The 21,701-nt window shown below is 31.2% G+C and overlaps 5 protein-coding genes and 1 non-coding gene across 7 annotated transcripts; 4 read left to right on the top strand and 2 right to left on the bottom strand.

Moving 5' to 3' along the window:
- The first annotated feature begins 1,906 nt into the window (after positions 1-1,906).
- LOC125076889 (60S ribosomal protein L3) lies at positions 1,907-4,620 on the top strand. Its single transcript, XM_047688617.1, has 7 exons — positions 1,907-2,044; positions 2,337-2,529; positions 2,633-2,801; positions 3,006-3,328; positions 3,410-3,589; positions 3,723-3,901; positions 4,398-4,620. Exons 1-7 carry the CDS (start codon positions 2,042-2,044, stop codon positions 4,587-4,589), a joined length of 1,239 nt encoding a protein of 412 aa, XP_047544573.1. The 5' UTR covers positions 1,907-2,041; the 3' UTR covers positions 4,590-4,620.
- LOC125077469 lies at positions 2,191-2,267 on the top strand. The gene has a single exon (XR_007120761.1). It is a non-coding gene; the product is annotated as a small nucleolar RNA U43 (small nucleolar RNA).
- Positions 4,621-5,832: 1,212 nt separating the features above from the next.
- Positions 5,833-7,715, bottom strand: LOC125077077 (nuclear fragile X mental retardation-interacting protein 1). The gene is made up of 3 exons (XM_047688869.1): positions 7,360-7,715; positions 7,020-7,287; positions 5,833-6,862 (listed from the first exon to the last, which is right to left on the bottom strand). Exons 1-3 carry the CDS (start codon positions 7,549-7,551, stop codon positions 6,060-6,062), a joined length of 1,263 nt encoding a protein of 420 aa, XP_047544825.1. The 5' UTR covers positions 7,552-7,715; the 3' UTR covers positions 5,833-6,059.
- An 861-nt stretch (positions 7,716-8,576) lies between these two features.
- On the top strand, positions 8,577-10,635 carry LOC125077040 (chromatin complexes subunit BAP18-like). Its single transcript, XM_047688826.1, has 4 exons — positions 8,577-8,746; positions 8,842-8,933; positions 9,434-9,509; positions 10,299-10,635. Exons 1-4 carry the CDS (start codon positions 8,726-8,728, stop codon positions 10,407-10,409), a joined length of 300 nt encoding a protein of 99 aa, XP_047544782.1. The 5' UTR covers positions 8,577-8,725; the 3' UTR covers positions 10,410-10,635.
- Positions 10,495-11,472, bottom strand: LOC125077039 (probable RNA methyltransferase CG11342). The gene has a single exon (XM_047688825.1). The coding sequence runs from the start codon at positions 11,228-11,230 to the stop codon at positions 10,511-10,513; it is 720 nt and encodes a 239-aa protein (XP_047544781.1). The 5' UTR covers positions 11,231-11,472; the 3' UTR covers positions 10,495-10,510.
- A 4,270-nt stretch (positions 11,473-15,742) lies between these two features.
- On the top strand, positions 15,743-17,030 carry LOC125076958. Of its 2 annotated transcripts, none has more exons than XM_047688711.1 (4): positions 15,743-16,074; positions 16,159-16,351; positions 16,437-16,656; positions 16,790-17,030. In XM_047688711.1, the coding sequence occupies exons 1-4, from the start codon at positions 15,802-15,804 to the stop codon at positions 16,881-16,883; spliced, it is 780 nt and encodes a 259-aa protein (XP_047544667.1). In that variant the 5' UTR covers positions 15,743-15,801; the 3' UTR covers positions 16,884-17,030. The 2 variants fall into 2 exon arrangements, with proteins under 2 accessions (XP_047544667.1, XP_047544668.1); XM_047688712.1 differs by having other exon boundaries at positions 16,776-17,030.
- The last annotated feature ends 4,671 nt before the right edge of the window (positions 17,031-21,701 follow it).

Here is a 21,701-nt window from a genome sequence, read left to right as displayed (position 1 = left end):
GCATCAGCGCGTATATTATTTATAAAAATAGGTACGGTAGCATTTTGTAAGCTACTAGGCGATGCAGCTAAGAAACTTTCATTTGAATAATGTAAGCATGTGTCAGTAGTAAGAGCATTTGCAGTTTGTTGATTACCGCTTCGACAAACCTTAGCAAAATGGCCTTGCTTAGAACACAGTTGACATGTGACTTTAAAAGCAGGACATTTTATTCTTTGATGTATGTTGCCACCACAAAAGAAACAGCGTCTCCGTTGTGTAGTAGATACCGCCACATTTTGATTAAAATCATTTATATTATTAGAAAATGCATTTAGTTGCGAAGAATTTGTGTTACCAGCAATTATTTCTGAATTTTTTTCTGCCGTTTCTAATGATATAGCTTGATTTAAAGCTTCATCCATAGTAATTGTAATATTTTCTAAAAGACGCTCTCGAATTTTCTGAGAACTTATACCTGCAATAAATGCTCCTCTAATCGTTTGTTGTTCGTGTTCTTCGGCAGTAACGTTTCGGAAGATACAGTCATGAGCCAAGAGTTTCAAAGCTCGTGAATATTCGGAAATTGTTTCTTCCGGTCGCTGTTTTCTCGTAATTAGTATGTGCCGTGCTAGAACTTCGTTTCTAGGTTTTATGTAAATACTATCAAGTAATTTAATAGCATCTTCGTAAAATTTACAATCACGAATATATGAAAAAATTGTTGGAGCTAAATGATTTACCAACAACATCAGTTTCATAGAGTCAGGAGTATTAGTGGAGATTTCTTCTGATAAAAAATTTGTAAATGTAAATCGCCAATGAGTCCATTTTAAGTCAGAATTGCTAGAATTCGGTTCTATCTCAAATCTGTCAGGTCGGAGATAGCGAGACATTGTGCCTTGTGAAAATGAATGTGTAGTATCTAAGTCTATCTAGTATGTCTTGAGACATATTTAAAGTTAATTAAATTGATACATAAATGACAAAACCATAAGAGAACTTGGCTTTAATTAACTTTAAGAATTGTATATAATAAAGTATGACAATACATTTGACAAGATAATCGAATACTATAATTTCTTCATAAATTATACGTCAATGTTACACCTAGTTAGTAAGTTGTTGGTTACATGGTTACACCATCACGTTTAATTCCAATGAGTTCAATAAAATTACAACGTCTATAATGGCAACAGCCTTTTTTATGTCTTTTAAAAAAATCCTAGCAGAAAAGATAAAATACGATGTTAATCTCTTTGAAAAAGAAACACAAATGAAGCCAAAATAAACCTTTCCATACAGATTATATACATCTGTGTTCAAATCTTACTTCTTAGTAGTATTTATATTGCCGTGCATCAATTAATGTCTAAATGTATTCTAAGATTTTAAGAGAGTGTTGTATATATGTAAAGCCGAGAGCAGATTTTTTGACTTGATAATTTTGTGTCAAACTATATTGCATAATGTGAACTAATACAGTGAATACATAGGATCATTTTAATAGTTAAACCTTCTTCGGGGTTTGATTATTTTTTTATTGAAATTTATAAATTTATTTCAGGAAAAGTAGTACACAATTTTTCTGTCTCCCATTATTTTTACGAATAATAAATCGAATAATTAATCAGAAAGTATAAAAATAAATTGTTAACGAATATAAAAATAAATATTCTTCGATCATACGAGAGAAGAAATCATAATAAAGAAGAATAAAAAATTTTACGGACTAAAGCAATTTACTACACGATATTTTTAATCAATTCCTGTAGATCCAGCCAGTTGTGGTAAAGGCAATATAAATTTGTATAATTATAAATTTACTATGCCGATCTCACCAATGATATTATATAGATACGTAAAAGAAAAATTTAATTTAAATTTTAATCTCATTGAACTACTATATTTGACTTATATTATACGTTCTTTATCGTCAAAACATCGATTTTAAGGCAACACTAGTTGCTGATATTCTTTACTATTACTAGTGTCAAATTTTGTCCTAGTGCAACGTCAATCTCTTTCGACTCGGCCATTTTTGTTGCGATAGTCGTCAGACATGGTAGGTTATCACATTTTTGTATCCCCAATTATCTTTGTAATCATAATTATATTTAACTTTAACTTATTTTGTTTTAACTATTAAATAAATATGAAGTATATTTATTTGATTATTATTTGTAATTTAATTTTGTGATTGAAGATAAAATGATGATACAAACTTACAATTTTATACGGTTAGAACCTGAATTAAAATGAAGATTGTACTAGGGCGGACTGATTAATTGCTTTATAAAATATGAAGTTTGGTTGCCTATCAACTTATATTCATACCAGTATTTCCCGTTTTTCAGTCGCATAGGAAATTCTCAGCACCTCGCCATGGGTCCATGGGATTCTATCCCAAGAAGAGATCCCGTCGCCATCGTGGTAAGGTGAAGGCTTTCCCTAAAGATGACTCCAGCAAACCTGTGCATCTTACTGCTTTCATCGGCTACAAAGCTGGTATGACCCACGTGGTCCGTGAACCTGACCGTCCTGGTTCAAGTAAGTATTTGAATATATACTATTATTAATATACATAACCTTAAAATTTTCAACATGTGTGGATAGCGTTTAACATTTACTTTATATACTTGTATTTTTTTAGAGATCAACAAGAAGGAAATCGTAGAAGCTGTAACCATCATTGAAACTCCTCCCATGGTCTGTGTTGGAGTCGTTGGTTACATTGAGACACCACACGGTCTACGCGCTCTGTTGACTGTATGGGCTGAACACATGTCGGAAGATTGCCGCCGTCGCTTCTACAAGAACTGGTATGTGTGATTACAATTAATTATTTTAACGTATTTATCCAATTAATATCAATATCTAATCATTACTTTTAAAGCTCTCCTCTCGCTAGATGAGGGTTTATTGTAAATATGCCATGTGCATATTGTTACCAAGTGGTCTCCGCTCAATGAAGAGGCTACCTGGTTTTTCTTACAGCAGGCTCTATACCTTTGTCCTCCGATTAGGTATAAGTGCAAGAAGAAGGCTTTCACAAAGTCAAGCAAGAAATGGCAGGATGAACTTGGACGCAAGTCCATTGAAAAGGATTTCAAAAAGATGATTCGTTACTGCAGTGTTGTCAGAATTATTGCACACACTCAAATGAAACTTCTTAAGCAGAGACAAAAGAAAGCCCATATCATGGAAATCCAAGTTAATGGTGGAACCATTGAGGACAAAGTAAAATGGGCTAGGGAACACCTTGAGAAGCCTATTCCTATCGACTCTGTCTTCACTCAGGATGAGATGATTGACTGTATCGGTGTCACCAAGGGTAAAGGATACAAAGGTAAATTTAAAAACACAAGTAAAAATTAATATAATATAAATGTAAAATTTTCTTGATTTATAATGAATGTTTGTGATATAGGTGTAACCTCACGTTGGCATACTAAGAAGCTCCCTCGTAAGACGCACAAGGGTTTGCGTAAAGTTGCCTGTATTGGAGCATGGCATCCTTCAAGAGTTTCGTTCACTGTTGCCCGTGCTGGTCAGAAGGGCTACCATCATCGTACTGAAATGAACAAAAAGATTTACAGAATTGGACAAGGTAACTTACTACTAAGAGAGTCATTTTACTAACGTTTTTTTTTAAATAATTCTTAAAACTAGATTGTATTGAAATGCTATTTTTTTTAATATGACTTATATCAAAATTTAATCTATAATTTTGTTTCTTTTAGGAATCCACACCAAGGATGGCAAAGTTATTAAGAACAATGCTTCTACTGAATACGACTTGTCTGAGAAATCTATCACTCCAATGGGTGGTTTCCCTCATTATGGTGAAGTCAACAACGATTTCGTCATGATTAAGGGTTGTTGTATGGGACCTAAAAAGCGTGTCATCACTTTAAGAAAAGTAAGTGTTATGTTTATTTGATTACATATTCCTCTTAATAGTATTGCATTTTAAGTAATTAAAGCGCAATGCAATAATTGCAAGTACATATGTTTCTGTTCATAAAACACTTCATACACTAAAAAAACCTTTCTGTAATTCTAGGTCATTTGAGTTACTTTCTAAAATGTATGGATTATCTGTAATTTTACTTAATGACCATGCACATAGAATAAAAAATGATTATTAGAGTAATATCGGTATAATTAGTTGGATAGAAAGGTTTATTCTAAAAAAATTTGAACTATTATTGATTTTTTCATCTCTATTCTTAGGGACTTAGAATAGAATTGGAATTAGTGTAGAATTAATTGTAATGCTATACATACTTTTTTGATATAGTTTTTCGTCGTTATGTAACTATCATTATATTTCATCGAAATTTATACACCTATGGTCCAAATAAACCATTATTTATTAATAATCCTTATCTTAATTTCTATATTTTTAATTTCAGTCCCTGCGTGTCCACACAAAGAGAGCAGCACTTGAAAAGATTAACCTCAAGTTCATTGACACTTCATCCAAATTCGGTCATGGACGCTTCCAGACACCAGCTGACAAGGCTGCATTCATGGGTACTCTTAAAAAGGACCGCATTCGTGAAGAGGCTGCTGCCACCGCTGCTCCAGCTGCAGCACAGTCTTAAGTGTTATTGACACAATAAACTGATTAAAATATCTTTGTATTTTACTACTTATATTTCCTAATTCAAATGTGTAGACAGCAGATTATAAGAAAAAAAAAACTATTTTTATTCAGAGATTTGTATTTTTAAGTTGATCCAAATTATTTGCAATATTTATAAAGCCATTTTTGTGTAGATTTTGTTGTCTTGAGTTAAATGTATTCTACATAACATGCTTGGCTATACCAAAGTGCATATCAACCTGCTCAAACTGCATTGATGTATTGCACGAGAACCAAAATTTGCCTAAAGGGCAAGCATGTACTATATATAGTTATCTGTTAGAAACATTAAATTTTGATTATATAAAGAACATCAATGATTATGATGCATGTGTTAATATAAATTATTATTATTATATAGGCTTATAATATATCCTCCCAAGATTTTGGCCATGATAGCCAATCTCCAGGGGGACTAACGTAATATGCAGGGTATATTTATAAAGCACAAGTGTGTGCACAAAGTGTAACATAATCATCTTGGGACGGCAAATCCGACACGACCGTTCAGGGACAGGATCTAGGCTTTACGTGTTTTACAAGCCACATAAGTTACACACTTAACTTACCATCTCTAGATTGTTACTGAGAATTTTTTGACACATAAAAGTTAGCAAGTCTTGGGAACTCTGTCGACCTGACCTGGGCTAACTCCGAATTGCAGCCTAGCATATCTAGCTACTAACCAATAAGGCAATCAAACTAAAATAGTTTATAATTAATATAGTAATAATTGTTTTCTGTAGTTTGTTTTATAGATTTTAATAGCCTATATATATTATGAAAATTATTTTATTGATTGTAATGAGCTTATACACAGATATGAGATAATATTAAATATAAAATATTTTCGTTATCTGAAACTGCTAAAATATTCATATATCCATATCTGCAATGATATATCTATATCAACCCTGTTGTGTAGTGAGGTCATTCTCAATAAACAGTCTTAATAAATTATTAATTTTGATTGGTCTGGAATGTAGTTTCGGAGATTTGTTTAGAGATTATTTCTGAAAATCCACTCTGTGATGAGCAAATTAATCAACTGATTTTGATTTTTGTTACTTATATAAGAATACATAAATTATTTTGTTACTTTTAATGGACATTTTAAATATTAATATTAAAATGATTGTTACCACAGATTTTTGAATAAATTAATTTTACGGTATAGAAAAAATAAATTTATTGAGCATATTTCATGAAATATTAACACAAAATTATAGATAATTTATATTTATCTTAGAACCTAAATAAAGTATAGCTTCTATTGTATATTAAAAATTCATTTCAAATTGATACTTTGATAATTCTTAAACAAGAAACACACCAAAAATAAATTTCGTTGGTAAGTTGTTTCAAATTTATTATGTATAACAAAATATTTTAATAAGTAACAGCAAACACAATTAGAGCATAAAAGTAATTAAACTGTCACTTTGTCAAAGTATTTGTTTTCTACCACAAATCTTACACACTGAAGAATAACATTTCGTTCATGTTGTATTTCTCTATGCAATAATTTTTCTAAAAGCGTTGATGGCAATTTTCTTCTCAGGTTTGCAGGTCTAATCTTACTTTTAGCTTTAGCACACATTTGAAGGCGTTCTTTTTTTGATGGTACATGTTTAACAGGTTTTGTTTCATCATTTTTAGTTACCTTGACAACTGTTGTTTCCTCAGGTCCACTCTCATTTTCACTTTCATTAGGATTATTAATTAGATTATTATCAGCCTTTAAAACTGACCTATTTTCATTTATCAATGGAATAGGTTCTTTATTAACATTAAAATCTTTGTCATTATATTTCATATTTGAATGTGGTGCTGTGTTCAAATTATTTATATTTGTCGTAGGTTTAGTTATTGTGTCTACTTCAGTGTCTTCATCACTGGACTCATAATTACTTATCAATGATGTTAAAGCTCCACAGAGAGTTGGTTTTGTAATGGTTTTATCAACTAATTCTGCATCAGTCACATCTTCATCTTCTATTATATTATTGCTAACCTCTGGCATTTCCTCTTCTACAACATCATCAGCTACTATATCTTGAATGCCTCTGAATGGTTGTATTTTCCTGGTTTCTTCTTTAGGAGGAATTACTTTATGCACAATTTTTTTTACTGTTCTCTTTTTGTTGGGCACTTGTGGTGTAATTTTTCTGTCATTAAATGTTTTCATATATTTTTCACGAGTCATGTATTGCTGTTTTTTATTGTTGAATCCTGGAAAAGGATAAATAATTATTTATTAGTTATAAAAATTGTATATATTATGTAAAATACAGCATTATTACTTTTATTGCAAAAAAATCCAATGGTGACTTTACACCTATATGGGATGGAGTTGGAAAAAAACATGTGCATATAACTACATTCTTACCAGATTTGATATTGTTAAGTCCATGGTTGCTACGTTTTAATCCCATTTTTTCCCCTCTTTTTATTTTTTCTTTAATTTCAGCTTGTCTTTTCTCTATATTTTCTTTTGTAGGATACTTCCTTTTTCTTTCTTCTCTCCATTTTTTAATCTCTTCTGGATTGTTCAGTTTTCCAATTCTTTTATATAAACCTGTAGCATGTTGCATTTGAATGTGTTTTGTAATTACTTGTGGGTGTGCTACAAATTGACATCCGTCTATGTTGCATTTCTAAAACAAATAATAGTAAAAAAATACTAGAATAAAGAAAGATCTGATTTTGAGTAATTCATTTAAACTCACTTGATGACGCTGTTTGTGATAGTTAAGATGATTCCTCGTCATAAAACCCTTATCACATGTTTCACACCAATATTTTTCAGAGCCAGGTAATGACTGCGATGGAGAATGGGAGTTAAAATTATTTTTTCTAACCATAATATTACCTTGAGGCCCTACATTTTGGTTGAATGGAACACTTTGTCTATATACCATTTTTCTATTTTGTGATAATGGAAAGAGGATGAGTTTATTCTATCTTTGTAATCTTATATCAAATTCAAATGAAAACCAAGTGAAATACGTCCTGATTTTTAAAATTGAATATCTTCAAACATAACATTCAACAGTTAATCTTAAATCTGATTGACTCAACAGACTCAAGACTGATCTATGTCAATAATTGTCAATTGTCAAAGTTCATTGAGTGTAGGGTTGTTCAAAATAATTTATGTAGGCTTGTGATTTATAAGATAAGATTGGCTAAATAATCTGTGCGTTTTTGGCACAAATAAAAGCCAAAAAAAATAATAAGATAATATTTAATGTTATTGGATGTAACAATTATTGGTTTGGGATGTATGTAATTAAATCTTAGATAGAAAACGAAATAATTTTAGTTACAGAAGACTATTGAATTAATTGGGACTAGGGTCGAATCGAAAAATCGGACATAGATTAGTAACAAAGAAAAACGAACTGTCATATAGAGAATAATCTTTATTAAGTTTAATAAACACATTTCTACAACGATAGCAGTTGAAATATATTTGGACTTGTACAACAACACAAAAGTCAAAACTAAAATTACTTGGTTTTTTTTTTATATTACGCTTAGGACCAATTCGGATAATCGAAGTTCTACTGTATTATAATAATCCATTTGATTAAAAACCTAGGTGTATTTAATTAATGTATCCTCTAAACAAAAAACTTCAATTGTTCTAATACCTTGAACAATCTTGGTTGTCCAAAGAAGAGTTGAATGGTTTAGTGAAATCGTAATATCAGTTTAATTACCATACGTTTTAATAAACAATGTAATTAGTAAGATATAGAGATTTTTTTTTATATTTATTAAAAAAAACAACACAGATAATCTTTGTTGCTAATCATTATATACTGAAATTGGGAAGTTTATTCTTATATAAAATAACTATAATTCGTTTATTATATTTGAAACATAATCGATATTAATCGTTTCTGATTTTGACATCTTGTACATCCTGTAATCACATCACTAGTTATAAATTCTGATTATTTTAAAAACAAATAAATTCGAAATTTATTAATGAATTTTATATACTACTGCAGTTGCTAGTGGTATCTGGGATTTTTTAATGTTATTTGTGTTTAAAGCTAGTAACCTAGTTTGAAGAACGTATTCGAAATGAATAATTCTGCTGCAAAGGTATTACCTAAACCAGCCAGTCAGTTAACTGACTTAAAGATCCATAGTTATATTAATGTTTATATTATTATTCATAAGCAACTTGTAAATTTCAGGTGGGAGAAATATTTACAGAAGCTGGCGCAGCTTTTAATAAACTAGCAGAAATGACGATGATGTTGCACCCAATGACGGAGCAGCAATCAAGGTTTGTTTCAGTTAATAAAACAGAAATTTACAGAATTTAGACAGAAATGGCTATTGATTTAGTATAGACTAAAAATTAAGGCCTTTTTTTCTATTATTCGTATGCAAAATATTTTTGTAATACAATTGCTGTATCCTAACATATCAAAAAAGAAAAACTTAATATGTAAACCAAGGCTTAGTAATAATTAAGCTATAAAATTCAAAATACTGACATATATGTCAAAGTGTAAGCAGTTATATTCTTAATATAAAATTTTAGTATTTAAAGTAGTAAAATATACATTAGACCAATACTTTAATTTTATTTATTGAACCATTATGGATTACTTCAAACGATGAAGTATTCTAATAGACACATTAGCAATATTATAAATTACCTACTTGTTTCCCTTGTATATATTAGATAAATCCCAATAATACTCTTAAACTAATAAAAATCAACATTTCTATTTTTATTTATCTTGCTCATTATTAATTGTTAAATATAAACATTTACAGTACACAATCAAAAACACCAGTTAAAAGAAAAATTCAGGATGAACGATTAGGAGTAAGCAATACTGGTTCAGGTCAGGTAAGCATATAAGAAAGGTTTATATATAGTACAACATTTACATTGCTGGATATGAATTTACGACTGATATTATTTGAATTCTTTAAATGACTGTTTGTTCAGACATTTGGCAGCAAATAGATTTTTCTATAAACTCCCCATTGTAACTTATGTGTTTGAAATAGTTTAATTGCAACAATAATAACTCTGCATTTTTTTTGTTAATGTCTAAAATAAAATGGTATGTATGGTATAGATACATTAATATTTTATGTCTACCTGATAGCTAATTCAGTAAGTCAAAAGGGATCTAGTGCTTTTCTTAATTTGGACCCCAATCACTTGATTCTAGCAGGTGATATAAAGTAGATAATTCAAGGATTGCAATCGGTAGTTTTATAACAAATTAAAAATGTATTGATTTAAAAGTGAAGGTCATTATTATGTCTATTATGTATGACCAATCAGCGAGTGTGGGTCAAACCTTGCAATTGAATTTTAAACTCAGCATTAGTCTTCTTAATGTTTATAGTACAGATATTTAAAATTTCAATGATTATTTAAATAGTTCTGATTTGATGATGATGATTGATGAGGTTTCCCAGTGTTTTTCTACACAACAGAGCCCCTAAAATTTTTGAAACACATAGTAAGCACATGAAAATTAATTATTATTTATCTGAGTTTGAGTTTCAAGTGTACCTACCACTGGGCCAACTCAATTTATTGCAGGGATGCAAAACTAAACCAAGTTCTGAATGTTCATTTTATGTAACAAAGGCCTAGAATAATAAGATTATATATTTTTAGGTAACACTTAACATGTTAAATGCTCCAGAGTCTGAAATGGATGTTGAGGGACTTGGGAGTGATGTCAAGTTGGAGTTTGAATCCAGCACAGAAGAAGTTACAACAACATAAGAGTAAAAAATAATAATATCAGAATCTTTATTTTATTATAAGTTGTACATAATTATAATATACAAAATCTTTAATTTTAGTTATAATTACAAATATTCCAATCATTGTATTAGATGATAGCATTGGATCTTTCTATTCCATGAAGAAGAAGGTGATTCATAAATCTTAATGTGTGTCTTGTCATTCAAAATATCTTCAATTTCTTTATCTACATTGTCTCGAATAGTCAGGGTCTCAAAAAGCTCAAAAACTTTACCAGATTTCTTCATTCTTCTTTGAGCATTTTTATAACACTTCCATGGCTGGGGCTCTACGATAATTGTTTTTGAATTTTGTTTGAGAAATTTTAAGAATTTTTGTAATCCTAAATCACCAGTGTTAATATGTATCCACATTGTGACAGAAAAACAAAATACTATATCAAACATTTCTTTCTTTTCATTTTTAATATATTCTTGTATTTGTTCACACCCATTTTCGGTAGTTATATCTGTTGTAACAAATGAAATACCATTATTAGTGTTTCGTTCCTGAGCTCTTTCTATTAAAGTAGGGTCAATGTCTATGCCTAAAATTTTTATATTGCTTTTGGGATATATAGTTTTTAAATAAACATATAGTTCTTCTGTAAGTTCCCCTGTATTACAGCCTACATCTAAACAATGAATATTATCACTATCTATATTTGAAAACATTGTAGGATGTAAGTTATTTATTCTTTCTTTTGAACTGTGAAATGAGTAGTAGTTTATAAAGTTGCCAAATCTTGCTGCTCCAGGATTATTTCCAGTAAATGACAAATCCTTAACATCATGTGACATTATGGATTTAATTAAATTTGCTTGTAATGTAAAAGTTTTGTAAATAATTAAGTTGTCAACAATAAATTACAGTGTTTTGATATTTTATAGCTAATAACTGTTATATAAAGTTAAGAGGATTTTAAATTAAATAACCCGTGTTTTTACAGATTAGCTATTTAAAGACTTGTTAATAGTAAATATATGAGTATAAATAAAGTAAATACAAGAGGAAACTAATAGGATTATTTCTAGCTACTTGATTGCCGCGCTGACCCTAACATGTCACTTGTCAGCTGAGAGCTGACACTATTGATTTGACATCGTGTTGATAGTAGGCGTGATAGTGTTGCCATAGGCAATGTTTTTTAATTAAAAAAAAATCACGACAATGTAGTAGTAGTAGAAACCAAATAAAATTGTTTAAACTTTATATTTTAAATATTAATTGCAAAAACAATAACCACTATAAATCGACCAAATTAAAAAAGTTATTGAATCTTTGTTGCATCCCTGATAAAAATATTTTTTTTCAAAGCTTTACCGTTGTGACGTTACAAGTTTCAAAAGCCACGTTATTTTCTGAGTCGTTTGAGAATTTGATGATTAATAATTTTGAATAGGACGATTGAATAGAATTGTAATGGTGATATTTTGATGTGAGCAGTAAAAAGTATGCAAGCGGAGTGAAGTGGAGTATTAAGGTGACGCGAGGCGAGGCAAGGCAAGGCGAGGAGAGGATAGGACAGTAGAGAGAGAGAAATAAGATAATTACTAATTTGAGTTGTATTATATTATTAGTATACTGAAGTTTTAGTATTTAGCTGAGTATATTAGAAAGGAACTCACTAATAGAACCGTAATCAGCTAAAACGGGCTTTAGCCTCATTATAAAAGTGACCATGCTTTTTATTTACTTTACAGTCAATGTGAGGACGATTTACCTTCAAAACTGTTTTGCCAGTAACATGACCCCAGATATCCATCCTACCTTTGACCGTTAACCCCTTTACGTGCTGGAATGGGTTTACTTCTGCGAGCACCTTCACCTGAGATTGGGCTGCGCGACATGCCCATGCCGTCCATAATAACGTACAGCATCCTTTCATAGCTATAACGACAAATTCATATTTGTCGTTATAGATACGACTTTCATCGTTTACCCAAAACTTGTTAGTAACTATTGCGTCTTATTTATTATTCTAATACATTTCAATATTCATTCTATTGAATTTTATAAATAGAAATGTCAAATTCTTAACGTAGGTAACTTAAGTGGTTAACGTAGGTAAGTTAATTCTTACGAGAAAAATGCAATTTAGTGCGACAGCAGCAATTTAGTGTACGATATCACAAGTACGGAAAACAACCATTTTTTTCATTTTAGCTAAGCTGCCTTTATCAGGGTATCGAACAAATAGAGCTACATTTTTTTTAAACCAATTCTTATAACATGTTACGTCTCAATAAAATTAATGTAGGTATCTATCGACTTCCGTTTACGTTTCAATTATACCGTTCGGTAATCTGTATTGTATTCCTAATCAAATGTGCTTACCCCAATAAAACAAAGGAATGATAAATAATCAGTTCCGTGTGTAAGCCCATACGATAGTTTAGTTTAGTCATGTTAACAAAACCCACAACGTTAATTACGATGCATCAATGCGCGCAATGGAGAATGAATCAAGCGATCTTAACTTTTTATCATAATAGGACAAATTTATTCGTGAAGCAAATTTAAATCTGGAAAAAAACGTATTTCTATTTAATTTCATTTATGTTAAACATGGGTATTAAATATGAATATTTTGTGCACCAAAATTCAGAAGACGTTTTATAATTAAAGTCATTTTTGCAAGAAAATATACTATTAATATTAATAGAAATACTATTATTATTTATATATATTCACATTATTACCATAGGTATGTCTTAATGAAGAAGATGGTATTTATTCGCATATATCACATGTTGACAGCTGTTTGATTTGATAAAAGTTAAAGAATCTCGCAATTACACGCAACACAAAGAAACCATTTTACAATAATACATTGAAATACGGATGAAATGTTATTCGCTTCTTTATAACATTAACAGCACATTATATACTTTTGTTGATTTTTGTATAGCTGGCAAACAAACGGGAAATTCAGCAGCCGGGATTAATCCAAACAATTCCTCGGAACATTCCGTAAAAAATGCGGCAGAAGATGCAGAGTAATCCAACGTCTCTATGCATAGCCAAAGGATCAAGCAGGTCGGAAAGGTCAATTGGAAGAAGCTGATACTGTCTGTATTTATTTAACCTAAAATCAACTAATAGTCGTAGTAATGAAAAATACTTTCATTATCCTCTTCCTGATTCCATTATTTTATCAATACAATGGTATCAAATTGTTGAATTATAATCCAAATGATTTATACTTGTAACTTAAAGGTAACGTATTTTAAATTTCATTACAATAACGTTTTGTAGAATGGTATAAATGCGATTCTACTATGATGTAATGTAACTGATATTAATATAGTATTATTTCTGTTTCTAATGCTTTCTGCTTTTAATGTAAGTTTAACCTAGGTTTGGGTTTTACCATAATTAATAATATATATATTTTGTTTGGTGACTTTATTTTGCCAGTTTTATATTCATTAGGCAATTATTAGGTTTTGATACGTTATTGAACATTTTTAATAAACTGACTAAAGCCTTGACATGCATTATAATGCCTCTAATAAATTGATGACATAAATTATAATTAATAAATTATCCGATACGATACGATTGCGTGCTTTATTGTACGTTGATGATGTTATGCCAGAAACTAACGCAAATGCGTAAACAACTGAACAAAGTTAAACTTAATCCGATAACCAATGCGTGAACGCTAAGAATAACGAAAAACAATCATTCATATACCTATGATATTATTATTAGAAAAGAGTTTTCACATTCGGATAACAGTTTAAGAATACTGCCTAGTTTATTTTATTCCGTTTCATTTCTTTCAATATTTAATCTTATTGGTGGGCCAACAGCATTTGGTCCATGCTTGGAAATTAAATGTATTTTTTTAAATTTAAATTTACATGTGACAAAAGAATTAATATTTTTCACACATTTACTTAAGTACAGAAAAAAAACAATTTTCATTTCAATTATGAAACTTTCCTACGATAGTAAGCAAAGTGATATTTATAACGAACAAAATCGCGAGTGCAATAAATGTTGAAGATCGTAAATAATTAAAGTGATATTTATTTGTTTTATTTCAAAACAATTTCTATTTAGCTTTGCAATGTTAACCATATGTATAAAGATATACAACAAAGTTGCAAAATCAGTCACTCGATACTCGACCCAATCGTAAAATGGTCAAAGTCGATTTCGGTAACGGCGGACAATCTCATGGGAGATCAACGCAGGACATACTATAGTGCACAAGTGTGTGCACGAACACAGGTTCACTCTATATTTCGTCATCTTATAATCCACCGGGACCGGAAAGAGTTCAGGCGCAGGACCAACGGCTTTACGTGCGAGGCACGGAAAAAACTTTTTACAGGTCCGACCTTGGGTTTGAGCCCAGAACTTGGGATCTATGACTTTACATCGAGCCACTAGACCAACGAGGCAGTCTAACTAATACACTATTTGTATTGAATGTATCCTTAATGTAAGTAGTAATTATCGCATATCACATTAAGAAAAACGATTATGTTCTTCGTCGAGTTTTGGGTCAGTTCCACAGAACAATAGATACAATATTAGATACAAGTTCTAAAGAACTAAGTACTCGACTGATAATAAATGTCTAAAGTAGTTAGTTTTATTAACGTAACATAAAAATAACGAGTCTAATTTTGTTATTCTATTTTTACAATGAACCTTCTTCTTTGGTTTAAAAATATTAGTATTTTCTTATTTTTATTTATTATAGCATATCATCAAAAGTGAATGATATAGGTTAATAATATATATACAATAGTGATATAACATAAGCTATTATTTCGCTACGGTTCGATACGACTCTTACTTTCTTTAATCGTACATATCCGTGGTTCCTTATACTGCACATCCTCATCCACGCTACGGATTGCATTCACATGGTCAATGCCTGCTCAAATCGACCTTGGACCCTCTACACGCGGCATTAAAGACAAATTTACTTCAGTTTCATACTTTGCAAGTGTAACTAATAGAGCTGAAACCGGTCGTCCGTGAGTGAAACGTGGGACTACAACGTCCTCATGGAGCACGCGAATACATCTGCAATTATTGTTTTTTCACGCGCACATATAAATCTGAAACACGCATCAAAAGTAGTAACATACGTGTGTCTCGCTTTTTACTGTGCATTTTATCGGAGAAATTGCGTTGGAAAATAGTTCTCCATCATTTAAAGTTCAGTTACGTAAGTGGGCGTGCAAGAGAATTGGTGCGGAATGGCGGATGTTTGGTGGTGCTAGTCGGTGAAGCGACGCGCCGTTATAAGCTCGCATCGTTTCCCTCGACCATCAGTCGACGCTAAGCCACCCTCATATACGTTAATTTAATTTTTAAAGTGTAGTGTGTTTAAATTAATAGAAACATGTGCGCTTCATTCCGGATAGCCGGTTTATTAGTTATCTGTGTGGTTGTCGCCTCTGGACATGTTCACGGGCCTCGGAGATCACGTCGGATGGATATAGAAGATTATGAGCAAAATGAAATTGACAGTGGTAGAGCTGATGAAGGATCTTGGTGGTCTTCTGCTGAGTTCAACATTTTACGAAAAGTTTACGATGATTGCAGTGCGCAGAAACACTTAACGACGTGCCTTAAAGGAAAAGCCCTAACGGCTCTGACAAGAGCAGTAGAGCAGGTGAATGAGTGTTCTTAGTGAATCTCGTGATAAGTGAATTTGTTCGAAATTGTTTGTGTAATATTTTTTTAATGTGTTGTACAGGACAGCGTTCAGCTTGCTGACGGATTAACCCTGGTGAAACAAGCCGATGCGCCGAATTCTGTAGCCGAGCCTCGCTTCCTCCCTGGAATGTCGATGGAGGACAAGCTTGACACCATGCTACGTAGCCGATTTGAGCAATTATTAAGCACTCACACTGTTTCAATGGATCTTGCATCGGAAGGTAGAGGAAGAGGTGTGTATGACATTAATAAAATAAGGCGTTTTTATATAATTTTAAAGATAAAAAAATAAATTTTCAATTTTTATGTATTGTACAGGGAAAAAAGTTCTTCCCTACCTGCTTCTCGGTATTTTCACAACCGTGAGCATCGTTGGAGGAATAGCGTTGAAGACATTAGCTGCTATTGCCGGTAAAGCGCTGATTGCAAGTAAGGTAGCCCTAACGATCGCCGGTATCATCGCCCTAAAAAAGCTGTTCAGCCATGATGGCGCTACAGGAGAAACAACTTTCCAAGTTCACGCAGATGGCCACCATAGGTAAATTATTTTTATAAACTTAATTTCTTTTATAAGAAAGTAAGAGTAATTGAATGAAAATGTTGTTAGTAAAATTACGAAAAAATATATTTATTTACTGTGTATTTTTTTAATTCTAGTCTTTAATTCGAAGGCGAAACCTATATGTAGTGAGGCCAGCGAGATCGGGCGCGATGGACCCTTACCGATACTACGCAGAGCAGTCGCAAGCAAGCCCTAGTGCGTAGACGCGCGGTCGCTGAGCGAACTTCGACATACACCGGCCTCGCTACGACCTTGCGCTGAAAACCATACAAAATAACCTCAAACCAAAGTGCCGTCCACCCACGGACATTCTATTTAAAGAAACCCGTTGTCCACCTTCATACTACCTTCAAATCTATGTCAGTTAATAATTTAATGTAATTTATTTAATCGTGACTACGGTTTTAGGTATATTTAAATATTAATTTAAATTATTTAAGGATAAAATAAAAAATGATAATATATATTGTGGTTTTATTTTTTGGTTCAATGTAAAATTTTAAATTCTTGATAGCATTTTTAGTTAGGGAAAACTTAACGTGTACTTTTGTGTTAATTTCATTGGATTATAAATGTAAATCGTTTTTTTCATTAAATAATGAAATTGTAACATCGAATTGGAAATCATCGTTCAATATTAAAAAGTAATTAATAAGTAACATTGATCCACTTTCTTTGCACGCTCTACCGAAGAGAGCAGTATAAAAATATGCTAAGATTTTCCAGCTATATGAGTGCAGTGGCTACGAACGTGGAAAGTAGAAAGTTTTTACCGATTCACTGAACATGCATGCTTAGATACTGTTAGAATGCCTAGATGTATCTTATAATTTCAAATTTGTTAAACATTTATGTGCCATACACGACATCATTTTTGTAAATGCGTCAATACAACAGGAGATACTTTCATTGATTGCTTTAGTAACACTATACAGATAAACAAACAGTTAACTAAGCATCTCTATTGAGGAGGGCAGTGATAATGCCGCGGAGTGTGGTATGGCGTTTGTTCGGCTGCGGAAGGTCAGCTCGTTGATTAGTCGGGCCCGGCTAAAGGCCGACCACATTGCGCGTTTGTACGCCCGAACGCTGTTTATAATGCAGATATGTGTTTGCCCAATCGCTGCACGCTACGTTGGCTATATGGCATAGTTAATGCGGCTCGAGTCTCTTTGCATACGCAAATATAGGGCGGGCGGTCCAGCTCTGATTAAGCGGTACCATGGCGGTGATGTTGGCTTTATTTCCGTTTTAGGAGCAACGTTACACTTGATTACTTATCCACATTTTAGTGTATTTTGGACTTTATTTTTGTACAACATAAGATCTTATTTTTAATACAAAGTGCAATATATTGAAATGTTTATTAATTTACACGTAAATACGTAGGAAATATGTATCGTATCTACACTATGTTAAGTAGTTTATCGGGACAGTACACGTATAATCTATACGTTATTTTTTAAATTATTTATAACGTAATGTTGATGTGTAGATGTACATATCTACATCTGAAGGCTCGTGTCCACTGGGAGCTTACAGTGACTGGTGCATTAGCCCATATCAGCTACTTCTCTTGCTTGGGTTCCTGTCAATGGGTACCTTCAATACTTAATGGTCTGCGTCTCAAATTAGACTACCATTATATATGTAAATGCTTATATCATATATACCTAGATAGGATGTGTCAATGATCTCGGTAAATATGATTAAATTATGTTATTATGTTTGTTGTTTAGTTAATCGATTTTGTATAATATGGATAAGATATTCATTTGAACAAGTATTGATGAAGTTTGTACAATATTCGCAGGATAATATTTTCATCTACGATAAAGATATCGATAAATATTTCCTTAACGTATTTATCTCTTAATTATTTTTTAGACGATCAAATCAAATCAAAAAATCTTTATTCTCTAAATATCTCACTGTTTTTGTTACAGACGATATGCGTCACAAAAAGCTTCGATGACATTTTTCCATGATCACTCGAATGTAATATTATTAAATTTAGTCAAAATTATTATATATTACACAGTGTAAGACAAATTATATAGAGAATAAAAGGATTATAAAATTTATGAGTCTAAAATCAAAAATCCAAATATAGTTTATTTATTGCTTTCCCAAGCAATTTTAAATCAAAATTTTACAAGACTAATTAATTGAAGTGACCATCGACTCGAAATGTAGATTCTATCGAGTAAAACCACCATAACAACTCAATGGTTAATATTTTCCGACACTCTGGTTACAAAAGTAATACAAAAGAATTGAATTATTATCTATCCTTAAACAAACACAACAAAACCTTTCATCTTTATAATATTAGTGAATACGGAAGAACAACGAAAATGTAATGTATTTTTCGATACATAAGTACATAACATATGAGGCTGCGGGCGTCAGTCGTAGAGCGAAGTTACTTTACGGGTGAATGGTCAAAGTATCCGACATAAACCTATTTTGTTCTCTTCTTATATTGGATGTACGTTCCCTTCTTCAGCCACCGCGCCGCCGACCGTTGTCCTTTGAAGCAGGGTTGTCTGAAAAGATAATTCCTCTCTATATTTTGATGGTATAAAATTGCCTTATAAACTCTTTTTTTTATTATCTTGTAACTTATTTAAATATATCAGGTTTATCCACGTAGGTACATGTTATTGCATATATATAAATATATTAGTTATTGCATGCAGAAATTGTTTTGTACCTAAGTAACGTTAAAATTGTAACACGACGTTAAGCTTATTATACACACTCCTGGCGAAAGTACTATCAAATATATAAATAAATGTGAATATTTTTTTTGTAATAAAGTAAATTACTGTTATAATTTAATCAAATCAACCGACGTTTAATTAGCAGATAGATAAATAAGACTTGATTTCTTCCTTTGTTTGTTTACATTCATTATAATAAGCTCAGATACACTTATGGTAATATTTCTTGTCACCAGAAAGATCTCATAACATTGAGTAACGTGCGAAAATAGGTCAAAGAGGAACGTTGATATACGTTGATATGATTTTATTTATTTAGAGTTAAGAAACGTGAGAACGTAGCAGGCGATCAGAGACTTTCCATTCCAGACACCGTTAGAAGAAAGTGTAACATAGTAACATATAAACTTTGTGAAAACTCATTCACTCTAAACGAGATTAAATTACTACATGGAAAAGTTAAGAGATTTGCAGATAATAGCATAAAAGCGATAACGCTTTGTTCATATTGTTAATTAATTAACGCCACTTATGAACGTGACAGTAGAAATGCTATTTAACGCTATAAAAATAAAACGAGACGTTTTTTATTGATTCGATTTTATCATTTATATCATTAAAAACATCAAGGAAAATAAATCATATTAAATAATGAATTATTATACATTGTTACTTCGTCATGTAAGCAATTGTCGGTATTTATTAAATTGGTTGTTTGTAAAAAATATTTATATAAAAATCGCGTGTACAGCCCTGCGTTTGGGTGGGCAGTGAGGAAGTTTTGTTGGGAATTATGTTGGTACGTGCCAAAGCCATTATTGCTGCGAGAAAAGTTCATCAATTTCATTTCTATCTTCGTACACGTCCAGCGCTTTCGCCCCGTGCTACATACTTGTATCGCTATCGCTTGTATATAACATACAACACATAATATGATACATATATATTGTAAATATCTTATTATAAACAATATTTAAATTATATTTGGAAATATTATTATTTTGATTTTACATTTAAAAATCAATACTATATCAATTAATTTATATGATAATATAATTAATCAATTTAAACGAAAGATTTTCTTGTATAAAAAAAGCGTAGTGAAAGTGAGTGGACACTCACACGCTTGTCCGTGGAAATAGAATTATTGCGAAGTGCATTTCGAATTGAATAACAAGTGGTCTTCCACTTTCTAGTTTTCACTTCAGAGACAATTAGGAATGTTGGGAAGATTGCATATGTTACTTACGTTAAATGATTATATTTCTATTAAATTTTTATTTTATATTACTCACTGCCTCGTTGTTCTATTCTCTTGCTTATAAGGTTGCTGATTCTAAGGTATTGAGTTCAAATGCACACTTGTATATTATAATATATCCTAAGCGTGTAATACTACGTCAATATCATAATAAATATTCAAAATATCTACGGAGTATCGATGTATCATATGCGACTTCAAATTATTTTAAATTTTAACAATATGACTGATTTCTTTTATTTGAAGTTGCGAGTCCATTAATTGATGTTAAAATAGAATAAAATAATAATGATGAAGTTAGCTAAATAGCATAATAATTATACCATTTGTGCTGATTTCACTGATTTTCAGCGGTCGCAGCTGCGGTTTGTGTACTAAAATTAGGATGCAGGTAACGTGGGTCAACTAGTTGATTGCGAGATTAGATAATAAACATATATTTGATTTAGCGAATTATTCTAGTTTTTAATATAGTAAGTTTATTAGATTGTTTCAAGTGTTAAATGTAAGAATTATTAATATTTTTGGTTAAAAATAGGCATTATTTGATATACTAAATACATTTGTAAATATCTTAATACTATTGGTAAGTTATAGAAATTATTGTAACCTATTGGCGTGTAAAGATAATTACCAAGTATAATACGTCTTTTCCTAACGGACGCGTCTCGGACACGGACCGAAGTGTGTATAATTTTCCACGAGTGCACGCACAGCGCTGGCGCACTTTTCCTAATAAGATCAGTGGGGCACTCGATCGGTATTTAATCATGCATACATTGAGCACATCATTCATATATTTTTAATTTTCTTTTTCAAATTATACCTAAATTATAAAATATAAAATTTATGTATTTTATAAAGTATAAAATACACAATTTATTACCGAATTTTGAATGATTTGTACTAGTGTTTGATAGTTATTCTATACTACTTACTATTAAAATGAAAAAAAAAATGTTTTGTTTTTTTACTGACAAAAGAAAACACTTTATTTGTTGAAAATTGGTATGAGGTAAGGTTGAACTTTAAGA

The sequence above is a fragment of the Vanessa atalanta genome, chromosome 3 (genome assembly GCF_905147765.1).
Source record: "Vanessa atalanta chromosome 3, ilVanAtal1.2, whole genome shotgun sequence".
NCBI lineage: Eukaryota > Metazoa > Arthropoda > Insecta > Lepidoptera > Nymphalidae > Vanessa > Vanessa atalanta.
This window is presented reverse-complemented; position numbering and strand designations above follow the sequence as displayed.

Bases quoted from the DNA above. Each gene is read 5' to 3' on its own strand.
- LOC125076889 (XM_047688617.1), top strand. The intron at 2,802-3,005 runs GTATGTGTGATT...TCCTCCGATTAG, and splicing joins CGTCGCTTCTACAAGAACTG to GTATAAGTGCAAGAAGAAGG. The intron at 3,329-3,409 runs GTAAATTTAAAA...TTTGTGATATAG, and splicing joins CAAGGGTAAAGGATACAAAG to GTGTAACCTCACGTTGGCAT.
- LOC125077077 (XM_047688869.1), bottom strand. From the start codon at position 7,551: ATGGTATATAGACAAAGTGTTCCATTCAACCAAAATGTAGGGCCTCAA. The intron at 7,288-7,359 runs GTGAGTTTAAAT...TATTTGTTTTAG, and splicing joins ATCACAAACAGCGTCATCAA to AAATGCAACATAGACGGATG. The intron at 6,863-7,019 runs GTAAGAATGTAG...ATCCTTTTCCAG, and splicing joins ACTTAACAATATCAAATCTG to GATTCAACAATAAAAAACAG.
- LOC125077040 (XM_047688826.1), top strand. From the start codon at position 8,726: ATGAATAATTCTGCTGCAAAG. The intron at 8,747-8,841 runs GTATTACCTAAA...TGTAAATTTCAG, and splicing joins TGAATAATTCTGCTGCAAAG to GTGGGAGAAATATTTACAGA. The intron at 8,934-9,433 runs GTTTGTTTCAGT...AAACATTTACAG, and splicing joins ATGACGGAGCAGCAATCAAG to TACACAATCAAAAACACCAG.
- LOC125077039 (XM_047688825.1), bottom strand. From the start codon at position 11,230: ATGTCACATGATGTTAAGGATTTGTCATTTACTGGAAATAATCCTGGA.
- LOC125076958 (XM_047688711.1), top strand. From the start codon at position 15,802: ATGTGCGCTTCATTCCGGATAGCCGGTTTATTAGTTATCTGTGTGGTT. The intron at 16,352-16,436 runs GTGTGTATGACA...TGTATTGTACAG, and splicing joins ATCGGAAGGTAGAGGAAGAG to GGAAAAAAGTTCTTCCCTAC. The intron at 16,657-16,789 runs GTAAATTATTTT...TTTAATTCGAAG, and splicing joins CACGCAGATGGCCACCATAG to GCGAAACCTATATGTAGTGA.